The following is a 19,158-nucleotide window of genomic DNA, read 5'->3' on the forward strand; positions in this document are numbered from 1 at the left end:
CAGATTTCCAAGAGCCAAATATGAGAACAGCGGCAACACAGCACTTAACCTGATATAACAGCTCAAATGTGCTGCCACCCTCATCTTTCTCTCCTCCACCCCGCCCCCACCCCCAATAAACTCGAAGCTGAGGGATCAGTGGCTACATTTACAAGTGAATGGCCCGTAACAAAGACACGGTTTCTGTAAAGAATGAGGCAGAAGATGGATTTTCACAGATGTTGTACAGAGTCACTGCTCATTGTTTAATTAGGCAGAAACTTGCCTTTTTAAAATGTGATTTGCACTGAGGCACAGGGCATTTAAACTTTGCTCAGAGTTCAGCAAACAGGACTCTTCAAAACAGCACAGAATGACCAGCTGGTAATGAGCAGCGTGTGAACGGAATTTTAAATACAACCGCATCTCCCACACCTCATACTCCCCAGCAGGTCGTAACTGGCCCATTTCAGCTTAAAGGGACAGAACCCCTTTTAAAATGATGTGCATCTGGGATTACACCAATGGAGAAATTAAAGGCAGGAGAAAGAAAACTAAATAAAACCTTAACCACAATGCTTCCACTTACATAGATAGGGCTAGCCTTACAAGGCTGACGATTGAGAGATTTGAAAATAATAATTTTAAAAGAAAAAGTCAGAAGCTATTTTCAATTCCAGCACAGTTAGTAACAAGAGCACATGGATTGAAAGTGATCTCTCAAAAGAACAGAGCTGAGAAAAGGATGTTCGGCTTAAACCCAACAGCACGCAGTGATCTGGAATCTCCTTCAAGAAAGGATGGTGAAAGCACATTCCACATTAAACACCAAAGAAAAGATTTGAAGGCAAAAGGTAATGGGGAGCAAAAGCAGGAGAGTGGGACCATTCCATAACTCTACCAAACAGCAGCCATAAGTATTATAAATAACACAGTAAGGCATTATTCAGTAAGTTTTCTGGGTGATCTCCCTCAGTATCTATTCAGTGTTCAAAAATCTGCTCTGAAAAACTGAGCCTCCAAAGCCCTCTCCAGGGATGTTGACCATTGGTCTAAACATTGTAGCCAGAAGGAAAATTAAGTGTGTATCAACCTTTAAGCTCTATAAGAATGTTGTATGTTTCAATAAGATCACATTTTATTCTTCTATACTCAAACCCAGTCAGCTTAATCTTTCTTCATTCAAATCCACCAATCCACTACCCTGGGAATTAATCTGGAGAATTTTCACTGCACTCAGTCTATCTCAAGTAGATCCTTCCATAGGCAGGGATACCGGACTTGTGCACAGTATTCCTGATGTGATCTCACCAGGCTCTAAATAAATGCAGCAAGAAGTGTTTTTTCTAACACTCAAATCTTGTACCAGGCCATCTAATTTTGTTGAATAATCTCCTGTGTAACATTTTATCAAATGTCTTCCGAAGCTTCATCTGAAACATCCTTGAAAACCAGATTCCACTAGATTCATCAGATATCATTTCTCTTTCATGCTCATCCTGACTCCACCCAAACCTTTTACTCTCTTCCACACGCCCTGTTATCAACCCCTTAATGATAAATCACACCATCTTCCTAACTACTACTTTCAGGCCAAATGTTTGGAAGTTCCTTGTTCTCTCTCTTAAACAGTGGAGTTACATTTGTTATCTTTCAAACTGCAGGATCTATTTTAGAATTTAAGGAAATTTCAAAGATGGCTGTATCTCCCATCTCCAAAGCCACCAGCTTCAAACCATTCAGAGGCAGGTCATCGGGTCATGGGGATTTAGCAGCGTTCGACCCCACTGAATTCTCCAATAGTCATTGTCACTAATTCCAATTTCTTTCACTTCTTCACTTACTGGTTGCCCTCCACTATTTCCAAGCTGGTTTTCCATGTCATCTTCCATGAATATGCTTAATTACTCTACCATTCCCTTATTCCCCAATATAATTTCTTCTTCTCAGTGTGTAAGCAACCCACATTAACTTCTGCTAATATTTTCCTTTCCACATATCTGCAGTCGAATTGATTTATGATTCATTTTATGATTCTGCTTGTATTGAAAATGTATTTGACGTCTCAATGCACTTTACAGTCAATGACGTGGATCCCTCTTCAACATCAGCTTCAGATGTTTTCACTCTCTTGACTTTCCATAGCCAGTTTGCTTTGACCCTCTTTGATATCCTTCAATACTTTGTAGCTCTGAGCCAGTGAAATACACTGTTGGAAAAGCCACAATTTAATTTTTAATTATTTATCAGGTCATAATCAGTTTCCAGCAGTGGATTTCAGCGAGGGGGACATGGCAGACCCCACTAATGCATAGGCTGGGTTGTGAGCAGGTGAGGAAGACTATTGGGGACTGAGTATGGCCAGGCATGCACTGATATAATAGCTTTTGTATTCTCAAGAATCACCAAAGAAAATGGCAGCCAATAAAGTGCATTTTTTAAAATTACAATGAGTTGGAGGCAAAATAGACTGACGTATGTCTGGGCTCACAGCAAACATTCAAATGTACTGAAAAGACAATTTCTTCAGCAGTCACGATCAAGAACATAAGAAGCAGGTCATCTGTGCCCTCAAGCCTGCTCAATCACTTAACGTGGTCGTCCCAGGTCTGAAACCCTCTTCTATGCCAATTTGCCAAAGAACTCAATTGCACGATTTTCAAAAGAAAATCTACCTTTAGTATCTTCATTGATCTCACCTCCTCAATCCTTCTGGGCGAAAATACATCAACCTATGCACTACGGTTTTCAATGATCACTCAGTCTGTTTCATTGCTAAATGATGCAGGCCAGATCAAAAATTACAGCAACCTCTCCCAGTTGGAAGCTGTTGAAAGGATCCACCATGATTTAAGGAGAGAGGCACAGAAAAAATATGGAACTTTTGAACAGTTAGCAAGATGTAGTAGTCAGGAAAATGCTGGATTTTTACCATTAATTGAGCTTTTGGAAAATAATAATTGAATTGGGAAAAGTCAGCACGGATTTATGGAATGGGAAATCATGTTAGATGGATCTGTTGGAATTTTCTGAAGTTGTTCTGTAATTTTCTACATTAGGAGAATACATAAGGGTGGATCCAAATAAAATATTCTCTTCAGAAAAATTTCAATAGATGGAGAACAGATGCATGTAAATTACGTCAGTCTTTTAGTCATTGGCGTAACAGCCAATTTACACAGAGCAAGCTCCCAGAGATAGAATAATGAGCAGATATTCTGTTATTTTTTGCATGGCTATGGGGAGCGGGTCAGAAGTAGGAATAAATGTGTTTCAATCAGCTCGTACGGACACAATAGATGTATCATTCTGTGAGAATGTAAAAGTCTATCACTTGTCTGAAGTAGGAATAGAACATAAAAATATAGTTTAGTTGATCTTGCTCGTCTTTTGGACCTGGATGAATTGATTTTGCTCAAGGGCACCAAACTAGGAAAATAAAACCACAGCCAATCTACAAAAACTTGTCTTAGATATATCTTATCTTCCATGATCTGTCTTCCTAGAGTGTTCCTTGAAGCAGAACAGTGTTGAACACATTTCTAATTTGCAGATAAATATTAAAACTCTGCTCTCAAACCCAAATTGCAGGCAAACATCTCCATAGGGAGGGATGATGTGGGTCGGGAGCAGAAGGATGGATGAATGCTGGTTAAATCAGTCAGTTCAATATGCATAAACTGTACATTTTGAAGGCAAGATAAATCAATATTTGAATCTAATTTACAAAACAGCTGGAGATGCAGACCTTCTCCAACCTAGCAGCTGCTCTGAATTACAGTGCATCCTGCCATCAATGCCAAATTTCTTCACTTGTTTCCCACCCACACTGAAGCATTTTTGGACAGCAAGGCTCTCGTTTCATTCCTCACAACTTGGTTTACAGAACTCACTCAATAAAAACGGTGACCCTAAATTAATGTTATCCAATCCCTGGCTTCACACTTAACCCGAAATTTTGATCATCTTCTGAAATATTGGTCACAATGAATAATTTTCCACATGGCTTTGAATAATGATCTCTTCAAAGTCGTTGATCTATCCTGTATGATATAGAGATCTAGAATATTAGCAAACCAAAAGTCAATTTACTGAAAGGAGCATCTTAAATAGGAGTATTCATAAATCCGTACCCTTACGTGCCACTGGCTCGCCAGGTTTCTAAAGATGCAATATTGAAGAAGATCACCATGCTTTGAAGTGCAGCCAGAAACCACAGAAACAATTTGTGCACAGCAGAGTCCCCCTAACAACAATGAGACTTGATCAGACAATCCTATTTATAGGTAAATAGTACCCAGGATATGAGGGATGATGCACAGGCAAACGGAACCATGTTTTAAAGCCTCCAACAGTGAGGGCCTGGGAAGGTTTAATCTCTAAATTTCATTACAGAAAATGGGCAATTTGTGATTTTTACAAAGCTCTTTTATGCCAAAGGTAATAATTATTCTGATCGAATATTTTAATCATATTTAAGTGTTTTCATGCCATTTTTAAATATACAGGAAAATATATATTATGTCTTTTAGGATAATCCCAGCATTTCATCTAAAGTAATGCATCACTAAATTAGCCAAGTTCATATCACTTCAGTCCATTCCAAAGACATGAAGTAAGCTGATTTAAGTTTTAGATTGTAAGTACTGGTTAAAACAAACAGTACTACATTATTGAAGTACCAAATGGAGTCTCATCACTTTCTATCAATGCCCAGTATCTAGTTCCTTTTTACATTCTTTCAAACTTTTGCCAACATCTTTTGTCATCTGGGCTAGATAGCTCTTCATTAACTAAGCATCATTTTTTCAAAACAGTGGATTTCGGTTAATTGGGACACATCAGGATCTGTACATTTTGGCTCAATTAAGTGGCTGTCTCAATTAGCTGAAATTTCATGGAAATAGTTAAAAAGGTATTAAAAAAAGACAAACTACCACTTAACTGAGTAAGAAATTATGTATTTAAATCAAATATAGAACAAATTAGAACACTACCAATAGCATTATAGTACTATAAAGCTGTGTATTAGCTCCTATTAGTTATCAATGGAGGAGTTCATCCAGAGTACACAATGTACAAGATCAGCACGGACACCAAGTACAGAAAATGGACTGTCCTCCTACAATGCTATCGATGATTGGATCCTCCAAATCTTCATTTTCATTGCAACATTCAAGACGACTGTCGATACCTTCAAATTCTTCCTAGTTCCTAACTTGCTTAAGTAGTGAAATGGTTTGATTTTCACTCCCAGCCAATTCTGGCATTTGCAAGGCTGAATGCTTGAAACCAAAGTGAGCACAACAGTTTAGAATTGTCTTACTGCTTATTTCTCACCAACTATCAGCAACAAAAATCTCCGCTTTCTGAACACAAACACACACAACTGATGCTACAAGAAAAGTGCAGCGTCAAACGGCCATGCAAGTGTGCATGACTGACAGTAGTTAGAACCTATTTGGCAACAGTCTCCTGCCCCAATTAAGCGGCACGGTATCCCAAATAAACAAAGGTAATCTTGGCAATTTTCTCTATTCGTTTTTGTTTATGAAGAGCTGTCCCAAATAAGCAGCTGCCCTGATTAACTGATGGCCCGATTAACCAGAATCCACTGCTTATGCTCCTGCAAGGTTTTACTGTGGCATCTGTATTTTGGAAACACATGTTACTATCACAATCCTTGATGTGCCTCAGAAAACCGTAAACATTCACAGCATGTGGAGAACATTCTGTGCTTTGTTACTGGCTGTTAAAAGTTTAAATTCTTGCCAAATTAATTTGCTAATCTATTGGCTTCACTTTTTGCAAAGATAAAACAGCTTTCTCCAGTCATTCCTCAATCAGGTGACTCTCTTTGCAGGACTTTGGCCCCATAGCTGCTGATTGCTGTCTGGGCACATTCTTCATACCCGACAAAAGTTGACAACAAAATTTATCACTTGGGAGTCATTCTTGGTAATCCTCAATCTTCAGATTCAGATTATCATATGTACATCGAAACATACAGTGAAATATGTCATTTGCATTAACAGCCAACACACCCAAGGAGTAGCCTGCAAGTGTCACCACACATTCCCGAGCTAACACAGCATGATCACATTGATCGGAACAACACAGATCCTATTCTTCAGCAGCTAACCCTGCTAAACCATAGAGGAGAAAGCTATGAACTAGTCTTCTAAAGGATCCTTTGCTGTTCTCGCTAACTTGGAACGTTGAGGCATTTTCCATTGGCCCAACGTTCCAGCTATGCACTCAATGGCCACTTTATTCAGTCAGTCAGTCAGTCAGTGGGTGCCGTCCCGAATCCAGGGTTGGCAGCTATGCACCTCCATCTTCTTCAATCTTGCGCTCTTTTTCAGTACCTGCTCGTTAATGCACACATCTAATCAGACAATCGTGTGGCAGCAACTCAATGCCTAAAAGCAAGCAGACATGGTCAAGAGGTTCAGCTGTTGCTCAGATCAAACGTCAGAATGGGGAAGAAATATGATCTAAATGACTTTGACTGTGGAGTGATTATTGGTGCCAGATGAGGTGATTTGACACCTCAGAAACTGTTGATCTCCTGGGATTTTTACATCTAGAGTTTACAGGGAATCAAAAAAAAAATCCAGTGAGCAGCAGTTCTGTGGGCAAAAAGCCTTCGTTAATAAGAGAGGTCGGAGGAGAATGGCCAGACTGGTTCAAGCTGGCAGGAAGGAGACAGTAACTGAAATAACCACGCGCTACAACAGTGGTGTGCAGAAGAACAACTCTGAACACACAACACGTTGAAGCTTGAAGTGGATGGCTATAGCAGAAGATTATGAATATAGTGGCTACTTTATAAGGTACAGGTGGTAGCTAATGAAATGGCCACTGTGTGTAGTGTTTCAATTTAGCACATCGAAAATCCTGGCCCATGGAAAGCTGTGATGGGGCAGAGAGTCCTTTTTCTTCCACTTTTTTTCCTTCCGATGACAGTACTGAGAGCTCCTCAGCAGGCCAATTGTCAGAGTTCAAGGCTGCATTGTTGGAAGAATGCCATGGTTGCCCAGCACTGGAACAGCATTCGTCCGTATCTTACCTGAACTGCAGGAGGGAAAGTGGAATCCACACAGAAAGGTTAGTGGATAAAAGAGAAATGCAGTGTAAATTTTAGATGCCAGCCATAATAACCTTTGCAAGTCATAACAAATAACCTGATTTTGAATTGGGGTGGTGGAGCAAAGGGAGGTGGGTGATGAGTTTCTCTGGTGGAACAACTAAAAAAAACTATATTTGAATTTGATCCAGGATTAAGACCAATCAAGTAAACCAAAAAAAAAACACATACATCTCAAAATACCTCAACAATGGGATCATAAGATGCCCATTCATAACATGAAATAGAGCATTTTAAAGGGCAAAGATCAGCACAACCTGTCGAGAAGCTGGGGGAAGGGGGAAAACAAATCAAAGATTATCTCGGGAGTGTCAAATTGTTACACTTTCACACACTTGGACTCTGCAGGGGACAATGGTTGCGTGAATGCAAAGTCAAGCTTCAGGAGCTTATGGCACCAGAGTACATAGGCTGACTGCTGTGAACTCTTAGTACACATTGGCTGTGATAGTGTTGTGGACCAGAGTGATAGAGTTCGGAGTTCAAATGTCACTGTGGCAAGATTTGAAACTCAACGGCCTGAATCTGACAATATGTGGGATAGTGCCAGGGAAAACAAGCACAGGAGTTGTTCTACCACTGATTTGTGCTGAAAAATTCACTTCTGAACACAGTCAGAAGAAAGGCCATTGGCTGCAGTCTAGCATCACTACTTGTGTGTGTCCAGGACAAAGAAGTGGGCAGAAAAAAATCTTTGCAGACACTAACCACCCTGCAAAATGCCTTTTCCAAAAGCCTTCTTCTGGAAAGCACTATAGGGCTATTAAAATAAAAACTTCACACCATCTTAAAAGCTTCTTCCCAAGGCAGTTAATCTGATCAACAATTCTAGTTCGCATTTCCTAGCCTTCCTCATCCTCTATCTATTATCCCAATCACTGCACAGTAAACACTTTAAACCACTTTTTATAATGCTGTTTACATCGTAAATACCTGCTGGTATTAATGTATTTATGTACATTTTATTCCATATTCATACTTTAACCTCTTGACTTAATTTTTTTATATAATTCTTTCTTTATAATGGTTAAGTGTTATTGACTTCAGTTGCAAGTCACAACAATACACCACAGCAAATTCCATATACATGTAAATATATATGGCGGATAAATTCGATCCTTCTATGTATGTAGGTGTGTAATGTCCTGGAGCTAAACTTACCTCACATAAATAGCTTTATGGCAACTGCACTTCAATGTTACTGAATGGCGAGAGAATGAGAGATCAAAACATGGCCAGAGAGGCTACATCTTACCTTGAGGCATCCTGACGTGCTTTGTAGCCAATAAAATATACTGGAAGTGTATCCAGTCAATTTGAACAAGCAAATTCCGCCAAATAGCTACGAGATAGCATAAAATGATGGTTTCCGTGATGTTAGTCTACAATGGACCTATGCAAAAATACTAACAGGCCTGATATTAGGGGGTTCTTCTGTTCTCAGAGAGAATGGAACCTTTGGATTTCATTCATGAAATCATACAGAATCAAAGCAGGCTTGTCAGCCCATCAGAAACATGCCAACCAAACCAAACCCATTTACAAATGAGTACCCCTTAATCCGAAAACCTCTGAAATCGGAATTCTTTTTGAGTGCTGACATGATGACGCAACTGGAAAATTCCACAAGGTGCTGGGAAGGTTCCAGGTGATGCACAACACAGACACTTCTGAGAAGTGACTTCACATATGTAATGAAAAGAAGTTACGAAAAATAGAAAAAACACTGCATAAAGTGAAAAATGAAGATCTCAATCATGCTTTGACAGTGCTGGAGTGAATATTTGCCACTTAACGATATGCTGATCATGAAACAACTAAAGATCTATCACAATGAACTGAAGCAACACACATCAAAGTTGCTGGTGAATGCAGCAGGCCAGGCAGCATCTCTAGGAAGGGGTACAGTCGACGTTTCAGGCCGAGACCCTTCGTCAGGACTAAATGAAGGAAGAGTTAGTAACAGACTGAAAATTGAAGGTAACGGTGAATATTCATCAGGGTGGTTGCAGAAATTTAAGAAAAGGCATGACATTTTTTTTTTAAAGAATCTGCTAATCTAGCACTAGAACAAGTCTACGATGCTGGTTGGTTTTATACCTTACATAAGGCAGTACCTTCCAGACCCACGACCACTACCACCTAGAAGGACGAGAACAGCAGATATCTGGGAACACCATCACTTGGAAATCCCCCTCCAAGTCACTCACCATCCTGACTTGGAAACATATCGCTGTTCCTTAATTGTTGCTGGGTCAGAATCATGGAATGCTCTCCCTAACAGCGCTGTGTGGGTACCCTTCACCTCAGGGACTGCAGCAGTTCAAGAAGGCAGCTCATCACCACCTTCTCAAGGGCAACTGGGGACGAGCAATAAATGCTGGCTTAGCTAGCAATGTCCCAAATAAATTTTTTAAAAAAATAAATAATGGCATTAAAGTTTTAAAGCATCACTGATGAAAATCTAACACCAGAACAAGTCTACAATGCTGAATGTTTCCATACCTCACATAAAACCAAAAAAAAAGGTAAAATACAAACACAGTGTACCATAACCATTTAATCAAAACACAGCGTGGTAGGTGGAGACTGAAAGCCTGCCATTGTCTGTTGCTGTTCAACAGCTGATTCTCCCGAAGCTGCTTTTGTTACCCGAACACACTATATTTTCATTACATTAATGGTTTGTAATCATTTGTGAGGAACGAGTGTAAGACAAAGACTGCTTACCGGTAGCAAATAAATTCCAAGTCAGAAATGATAGTGATGATCCCAAGCTATCTCATTATATATTCCAAAATCCGAAAAAATCCAGTATCCAAAACACTTCCAACCCAAGCATCTCAGAAACAGGGTATTCAACCTGTAGTTTTCCAACAACTCTCCCCAGATTCCCTCTCTCACTTACTCATCTTCAGGAGGAAGCAAGATCCTTGCCACAAGTCCACACGGTCACAGGGAGAACAGGCAAACTGCACACAGACAGCACTAAAAGTCAGTACTGAACCTGGGTCATTGGATCTGAGAGGCAACAGATCCACTGGCTGTTCCACTTTGGATTTTGTTGTCAGCTTAGTAAGCAGAGTCAACACTCTGGCTCCAAGAGGAAGTTGGACCATATATCTAGCAAAGACTCTCGCAAATCTCTACTGATGTATCACAGACAGCATTCTAACTGGTTGCATCACCGTCTGGTATGGAGGGGGCTACTGGTCAGAATCATAAAAAGCTGCAGAATGTTGTAAACTCAACCAGTTCCAACATGGGCATCAGCCTCCTCACCATTGAAGACACTTTCAAAAGGCGATGCCTCAAAAAGGCAGCATCCATAATTAAGGACCTTCTCTACCCAGGACCCTCTTCTTGCTACTACCATTAGAGCAGAGAATTTTAGGAACAGCTCCACAATCAGATTTCCGAATGGTCAATGAACCCATGAACACTACCTCAATATTTTTGCACTGATTATTTAATTTCTTATATATATTTCTCATTGTATTTTATATTTTATGTAGTGCAGTGTACGGTTGTCACGAAACAACAAATTTCACAGCATATGTCAGTGATAATAAACCTGATTCTAACCTTGATGAAACAAGACAGCGTTACACAAAGTCGGAATTGTTTAATGGAAAACGCCACGACCTGGCTGGATTTGTTTCAGGTACCTGAAGGGCTCAGGATTTGCCAGAGATTCTTTCGTCCTGTCTGGATTGGTGCTGAAATTTCACCCCTGCCAGGAGATCACTTGGCAGAAGGAAAAGAAAAGGCACAGAGCGTCCAGCTCATCATTGGTAATGGATCATTTTGCCGTACGAGTCAATTTTCTCTTAAAGAACATTTCTCCACATTTGTGCTCTTGCGCCCAGCAGTTTTCGTGGCCCCCTTCTCCCAAGAAGGTACAACACAATTACTTGTGTTTACTTTGGTTGCTTTGCAAGAGGATTCGATATGAGTAAATAGAATCTATCACTCACATGGCGCTGACTGGTTCGGCAATCTGACGTCCTGCTCCTTCACCCCATTGAAGAGCAGCTCAGCACCACCTCTGCGATTAATCAGAAGAATAAATGAGTTAATTAAATAAAAGCCATTACATGTCTGAGAAAATCAGTTACTTCATGGTGTCTTTGAGGATAAGGAATCAGCAGCACTGGAGTACTGAAGAACCTTCTTAACACCTAGTGTCAGACCACACAATCCCACTTGAGAAGAGAAGGGTCTCAATAATGTGTCACAATTCTTCCGTTCTAACCCCGTAACTTCTGCAGCTCTGGGCAATGCCACCAGCATTTCAGCTTTCCATAGCAAGGCCAAAACCATAATGATATCGCAACACGCACAAACTGCTGGAGGAACTCAGCTGGACCAGCAACGTCTACGGAAATGAATAAACAGTCAACATTCCTGACGTTGGGTCTTGGCCTGAAACAGCAACTCTTTATTCCTCTCCATAGATGCTACCTGGCCTACTGAGTTCCTCCACCAGCATCGTGTGTGTGTTGCATCTGCAGAATCTCGTGTGTTTGTGGCCATAATGACATTGAATCTACAACAGTCCCTTCTACCCCCTAACTTGTTCTACTACTCACTGGCTCACAGCAAAACTAAATCTCAACTCCAATGATCTGCTTTCAAATTCCTGCTGCAATTATTTGACAATGTTAGTTCTGAGACTCTCAGTTGAATCCAGTTACCTTGTGGGTAAAAGAGTTTCCACATTAGAGGGCAGGTAATTTTGTTCACCAAAATCAAACTTAGGATATTTAATTTTATCTAAAATAGGATAGATTTGATTCAGTATCCTTAAGGATTGTTTTTTCTTCCTGATTATCAGCTTTTTGAAATACATAGTTTTTTTTTTAACTAAACACCAATTCACACCTCCGTGCCTCTGGCATCCACCACTGAGCAATTTGGATATGGAGACCATCTGTAGTCATGCTGAGTCTACACAGTTGTATTTTGTTCTTCTTGCTCAAGCACAAAATGTTTTCTCCCTCCCCGGGCTGTTGTGGGAATTAGCTTAGGGCCTGAAAGACTCAGGCGAGACAGACTGCGCCAATACCACATGTACAGAGCTCTGTTTTGTGGGTCACAGGAAACACTTTCCTGGGGTTCATCTTAGAAAGATGCAGCATGGCTGCTATCTGGAACTATAATTATGTCATTCTCAATTTTTTTTTCCAGTATCTGGTTTTCAAGCCTCTCTCTGAATTTCACTGAGGAACCACTAATTAATCAAGAGGAGCAGGAACATACACTACCAAATGGAGCAGTAAGACGCTAACTGCAGAGCAGAAAGATCTAATAGAATAGAACATTACAGCACAAGGACAGGCTCTTCACCCCATAATGTTGTGCCAAACTAATTAAATTGGTAATCAAATGCCTGTCTAAATTAATCCCTCATAATGTCCATATCCTTCCATTTCCTGTACATTCATGTACCCTTCTTAAGAGCCTGCTGATTGCCTCTATCGCATCTGTCGCCACCACCACCCCAAGCAGCACATCCCAAGCATCCACAACTCTGTGTAAAAATAACAGCGCCTCTTTCACCTCAGGCGGCTGAGGAAGTTTGGCATGAGTCCTACAAGGGCACCAGCGAGAGCATCCTGACCAGCTGTGTCACTGCCTGGTTCGCGAACTGTACTACGCTCTACCCAGGGCACTGCAGAGAGTGGTGCGGACAGCCCAGCGCATATCTGCGGACGTGAACTCTCTTCTGTTCAGGACGTTTACAGCAGCAGGTGCGTAACAAGGGCCTGGAGGATCATCTGGCACTCCGACCACCCCAACCACAAACTGTTCCAGCTGCTTCCGTCTGGCAAACAATACCACAGCATTATAGCCAGGTCCAACAGGCTCTGTGACAGCTTCTTTCACCAGGCCATCAGATTGATCAATACACATTGATCTGATTGCCTATCTGACTGAACATTGTATCTGACTGTAAATGCATGCACACAAAGAATTATGTTCACAATCTTAGTGCCTGGGCAATAACCTCCCACATTTCCCTTCCTTATTGCTTGTATATAGTGACGGAGATGCAACATAAAGATTTTTACTCCCTCATGTTCTGAGATGGATGTAAGAAATAAAATTCTAATTCTAATTCCCACCTCACATTAAGTGCCCTTTGGTAGTAGATATTTTAAAGTTCAGCCCTGGGAGAGACTGGCTGTTTACTGTATCTAGGCCTCTCACAATCCCTCTTACAAACCTCTATCAGATCTCCCCTCAGCCTCCGCAGCTCCAGATAAAACAACACAAGATTTTCCAACCTCTCATCACTGCACATGGCCTCTAATCCAGGTAGTATTCTGGTAAACCTCTTCTGCGCCTTCCCCAAAGCCTCCACTGCACCAGCCTACCCACCATCAAGGGCACAAAGTTTACGCAGAAAGGTGCTGGAATAAGGCCGGCGATACTATGAAGGATCCCACCCACTCTGCTCATGGGTTTGCTTAGTCCACTCCCATCAGAGAACAGGCTATGCAACATACACAATAGGACCACCAGAGTCAAAAATGATCAAAATCTCCATTCATTAACCCATCCTACCACACTTTATCATTTCCTGTCAGAATCATCCTATGTTCAGAAACTCCTGTAATAGCCTCTCTTTATGTGCACACTGTACAATCGGTCTGTGCACACAACTTAATCTTGTGTATTTATACCCACTGTGTTTTTTGATGCTGCATCACAGCCAGAGTAAGAATTACTTTGCTCTTCTTTCCGCTTGTGTACCGACGAATAACAACAAATAGTCTTGAATCCTTCCTCTAATGCAGCAACCAGTTGTCCAAATGCGACCTAACTAAAGTTTAATAAAGCTGCAACATAACTTCCTGATTTTTGAACTCAGTTCTTCAGCTAATGAAGGCAGGTATGCCATAAGCCTTTTTCAACCACCCTGTCTACTCTCAGGGAGCCATGGACTCAGACCCTCTGATCCCTCTGCACTTCAACACAAAGAATCTTATGTAAAAGGATATAAGTGTGTTGTTCCTTTACATTTGATCTTCCAAAGTGCATCACTTCACATTTGGCCGAGTTAAACCCCATCTGCCATTTCTTTGCCCATATTTGCAACTGATCTATATCCCATTCTATCCTTTGGCAGTCTTCTACGCTCTCTAGAACACCCATCCCAATCATCATATTGTCTATAAATTTACTAACCCTTCCATTTATGTTTTCATCCTAGCAATTTATATATATCGCCAATAGTAAAGGGCCCAGAACAGATCCCTGTGGAACACTACTAGTCGCCAACCAAAATAAGTCCCATCAACCACTTCGTCTATGGCCAAACCAACCTGAATCCAAATAGCCATTTCACCATGGACCCCATTCATCTTGAGCTTCCCATGAGGGACCTTGTTAAATGCCTCACTGAAATCCACAGCTCTTCTTTCATCAATCTTCTTCATTGCCTCTTCAAAAAACTCATTCAAGCTAGTGAAGCACAACTTGCTCCACAAAAAGTCCTGCTGACTGTCCCTAATTAGACCATAGTTTTCCAAATGCCTCTAAATCCTGTCCCTACCTTATCAACCCACTTCCTACTTAACCTCTTGCTCTTGATATATGCACAGAGTGCCCAAGGATTCTCCTTAATCCTACATGCCAAGGACATTTTATGGCCCTCCTAGCTTTCCTAATTCCACTTGAGCTCTTTTCTGGTTTCATTATAATCCTCAAGGGCTCTGTTTGATCTCAGTTTTCTAAACCTTACACTCATTTCCTTTTTCTCCTTGACTAAATTCACCATCTTCTCTCATCATCCAAGATTCCCTTATCTTGCCACCTTTGTCCTTCCTTCTTACAGGAACATACCTGTCCTGTGTTCTGTGAAGTTGGCCTTTAAACACCCCATCCCCACATGTACAATGTGGACTTTCCCAAAATCAGCTGTTCTCAATTAACTCTCCCTCGTTCCTACCTGATACTCTCTTGCAAGGTCCATTATTACCCTTATCTATAGCTATCTTTAAACTTAAGGGGTTGCGATCGCTGTTTCCCAACTGCTCCTACAGTTCCCAACAGTTACCCGACCAGGCTGATTATCCAACACCAGATCCAGTATGGCCTGCTCTCTTGTTGGATGATCTACATATTGATTTAAGAAACCCTCCTGGATGAGCCTAAGTAATGTCGCCCCTTCCAAACCTCCTGTACTAAGGAGACTCCAGTCTATATTAGGGAAGTTGAAGTTAACTACTACAAGAACTTTGTTATTTTCACACCTTTTTCTAATCTGCCTGCACATCAGTTCCTCGATGTCCTGGTGCTGGTGGTTGGGGGGGGGGGGGGGGGGAGTGATTGCACTTTTCTTACTTTGAAGTTCCACCCATATAACTCAGTGGATGAATATGTCCCGAGTGCAGCTGCAATATTGTCCCTGATTAGTAGTGCATCTCCCCCTCCCCTAGCCTCTTAGACCATAAGGCATAGGAGCAGAATTAGGCCATTCAGCCATTGAGTCTGCTTCACCATTCCATCATGGCTGATCCCAGATCCCATTCTACCCCATACTCTTGCCTTCTCACCATAACCTTTGATGCCCTGACCGATCAGGAAACGACTAACTTCCGCCTAAAATATATGCACAGATTTGGCCTCCACCACAGTCTGTGGCAGAGCATTCCACAGATTCTCCACTCGCTGGCTAAAACAATTCCTCCTCACCTCTGTTCTAAAAGGTGGCCTCTCAGTTTTGAGGCTGTGCCCTCTGGCTCCGAATACCCCCACCACAGGAAACATCCTCTCCACGTCCACCTTATCTAGTCCTTTCAACATTCGGTGTTACTTCTTCTTTTACCTCGTTCTCTATCTTTTAATAAAACATCAAAACTTCAGAGCAGGGTTCCCAACTTTTTCATGTCATAGACCCCTACAACTAACCGAGAGGTCCATGGCCCCCAGGTTGTGAAGCTCTGATCTAGAGAATTCAGCATCCATTCCTGTCCCTCCCTCAACCAAGTCTGTTCTGACCAAGTACTGATCCATGCTCAAAGTTTATCACCCTTACCCTAGCATTAAAATACACACACTCCAAACCCCCTCCCGCCCCCCGTGTCTATTCCTTAGCCGACATTGTCACTGTTCATACGCATTCTGCAACATTGTTCCTTGGGAAATGTAACTCCAGTCTAGTTCTATCGTGTTGTAGAATGAGGTATGATGGTGTCTGAAGGCAGTTAAAAACTAGAAATTTGACTGTTAAGTTTATTCACATTTCAAAAGTAATTGAGAAGTGGGATAAGAAAATGAATTCTATTTGTGCAAGATAATCAAAATCAATATTTATCATTATTGCTATGCCTAAAGTGTACATGAAATTAAATGAGTTGGGTGACACAATGAAGCCAAATGCTGCAGACATTTTAAGGGGGTGGATGCTCATTAACTTTACTGAAGGAACAAGTCAGAGATGGGACTTGCCAAAAGGAATCCGGAGTAGTGGTATTGTTGAAATCAAAGTCAGTTTAGATAAATTGCCGCAAGATCCATCGTTTGAATTCATGTTACAGAATGTCATTGATTCAAGTCTCCACTCTACGGTTTACTCTTCAACAAATTGTTAGATCGGCTAATGTTAATCCATAGGATGCTGTTGAAGCCAAAATCTATTGTGTTTGGGAATGCTTACCTCAGGGAAGAGGGAAACAGTCAGCGTTATCATATCAGTTAATCTTGATTGTTACTGTAATAAACTTATTAATAGTTTGACAATAATTTCACACATGTAAAATAGATAATTGAGCACAGTTTTGCAGTGCACCATTGATGTAGAACAGTTTGTCAATACCATTGAAGAGTGTCAACCACGGTTCAGTCTAGTAGAAAGTTGCATATTCAAGGCCGACTCCAGAGACCGCAGTGTAAGAATCTATAGTGTAGTCCAGAGAGAACCCTACATTGCCAAGATTGTTACCTTTTGGATGAGTTTTCATATTATCTATATTCCTTTCCACACCCTGTAGTACATTGGGCAACATCTTGCTGTTTTCTTAGCATTATACAAGATGACCAAGTTGCTAGCTCAACACTCAACCCAGCATGGATGGAAAGTGTGCAAGGAGCCGGCTAGATTTGAACTCAGGACCATTCGCCTCAAAGTCCAGTACCAATGCCACTACACCACCGGCCAGCATGAGTTTTCAAACTGGGAACAAAATGCCTCTCACTAGTTTACTAAAAAATCCAATGCTGCTATTTTGAAGAACAGTGGAATCAACTCCTGTTACTTACAACCCCTTGTTACTTAAATTAACATCACTAAAATAGATTAGATGATCCTTAAAATATTGGCTTTGGGAGCTTGTCGTACTGCATAGAAACAGTGATTGTATGTCAACAGTACATCACAACAACTAGTCATAAAATATACTTTTATGTTTACTTTGGCATCATATTCATCCAACATTAAGGACCCCCAATATGCAAGCCATTGTTTCTTCTCATTGCTACCATCAGCCAGAGGTACAGGAGCCTGAAGATCCAGTCTTCAAGGGTCAACAACAGCTTTTTCCTCACTGCTATCAGGTTCTTGAACCAATCTGAAAACCCCTAACACTACCTCAGACTATACTTCCCTTCTCTTGCACTCAAGACATAATATTTAATCATGTAAGTTAAGCATAATTCATGTTGATTAAATTTTATGTTAATTCATATTTGTTAGGTACTGTGCTGTAAAAAGCTAATTTTCAAGGCATTTATATCCATAAATATCAAGGATATCCGTTCGCACGGTCATGATAATAACCAGTAACTCTGTCCCTGCTTATTATCATTGGTGAAACCAGTTCACAACCTGCTCTCAGCATCTCTCGCCCCGGCACCTAGACCAACCTAAAAGTCTACATGTGTAAAGACAAATGTTCAGCACTTCATGGTCAGAATAGTGACCAGTCGCTGACCTCAGCCTTGCTCTGCACTCGAACCGTACAATCACGATGAACGAAATATCAAATCTAAAGCAACAACTACAAACCGGACCGGCAACGATTCTGATCCCAATGAGAAACCCCACTCCCGGCCAGCCCATCCCACCCCTTGTCCGGTCAGAGACCCCGACACCCGTACCTGAAACCCACACAACATACGGAAGGACAGGAGAGAGCGAGAGAAAGCCCGACACACAGAAAGCTTCTAACTTTACGCCCGGAAACACACCTGAACTCCAGATGGACACCGATGGACGCCGCCATGCTGCCCCCCGAACCCGGAAGTTGATGTACTGCAACCCGGAAGTGGTGCGGGAAACGCTCACAATCTGCCGGAGGAGCTCGGCTTGTCAGGCAGCATCTATGGGAAGGAATAAACAGTTGATGTTTCGGATCGAAACCCTTCATTAGTGATGTGGGCAGAAGCCTCTCAGTAGCGGGAGATCAGCTGCATAGGGTGCAGGGAGTATATTACTGATGTGTGACAGACTTACGGTCCAGGGGTCGCTAAAACCTTCCCTGTTATGAATCCTGACAACCTTCTTGCCCTTGAAGTTCTTGGCTCTCATCTCTGTGGGGCCCCAGGTCTTTGAGCTTTAGACACACTGCAAAATCCAACCGTAGCTATTGCCATCTTGCAGATCCTCCACAGCCCTTTTTTGCGGTCTTGATTTATCTGCCACCTGGTCTTATGTCACAGGGGGAGATGTGTACCTCACTGTAGACAGCAACAATCATTGTGCAGGAGAGTATTTCTCTTCCCCTGATAAAAGTGTTCCCTTTACCTTATTTCTCCTTGACTTGTGCACCCTTGACTCCATTCCACAGCAAACTGTGTAGTCCAGCCTTGCCACTGTAGGGTAGTGCAATGTGTGACAGATGACACATATTGTTTATAATAGAAACTGTTCTACATAATTCACAAACACTGTCATTGAGTTGTGTGTTCACTTTAAAAGACAGTGTCTGAGGTGATGAAGTCAGTGAAAGGTGACTGCTTTTGGTTTGTTCATACGAGGGGTGATTCGTAGAAGGAGTCAATTAGAAAACCTAGCACATTTA

At 41.5% G+C, this 19,158-nt stretch overlaps 1 protein-coding gene across 1 annotated transcript in view; it reads right to left on the minus strand.

Moving 5' to 3' along the window:
* Positions 1–18,393, minus strand: part of urm1 (ubiquitin related modifier 1) — a 60,157-nt gene extending 41,764 nt beyond the window's left edge. Inside the window, exons 1-2 of the mRNA XM_072240231.1 lie at positions 18,326–18,393; positions 11,107–11,177 (exon numbers count right to left, since the gene is read on the minus strand). Of these exons, the coding sequence (XP_072096332.1) occupies positions 11,107–11,177; positions 18,326–18,360 (106 nt within the window). The 5' untranslated portion in view covers positions 18,361–18,393. The remainder of the gene's footprint in view (positions 1–11,106; positions 11,178–18,325) is intronic.
* Positions 18,394–19,158: the final 765 nt, after the last annotated feature.

The sequence above is a fragment of the Mobula birostris genome, chromosome 22, assembly GCF_030028105.1.
Source record: "Mobula birostris isolate sMobBir1 chromosome 22, sMobBir1.hap1, whole genome shotgun sequence".
NCBI lineage: Eukaryota > Metazoa > Chordata > Chondrichthyes > Myliobatiformes > Myliobatidae > Mobula > Mobula birostris.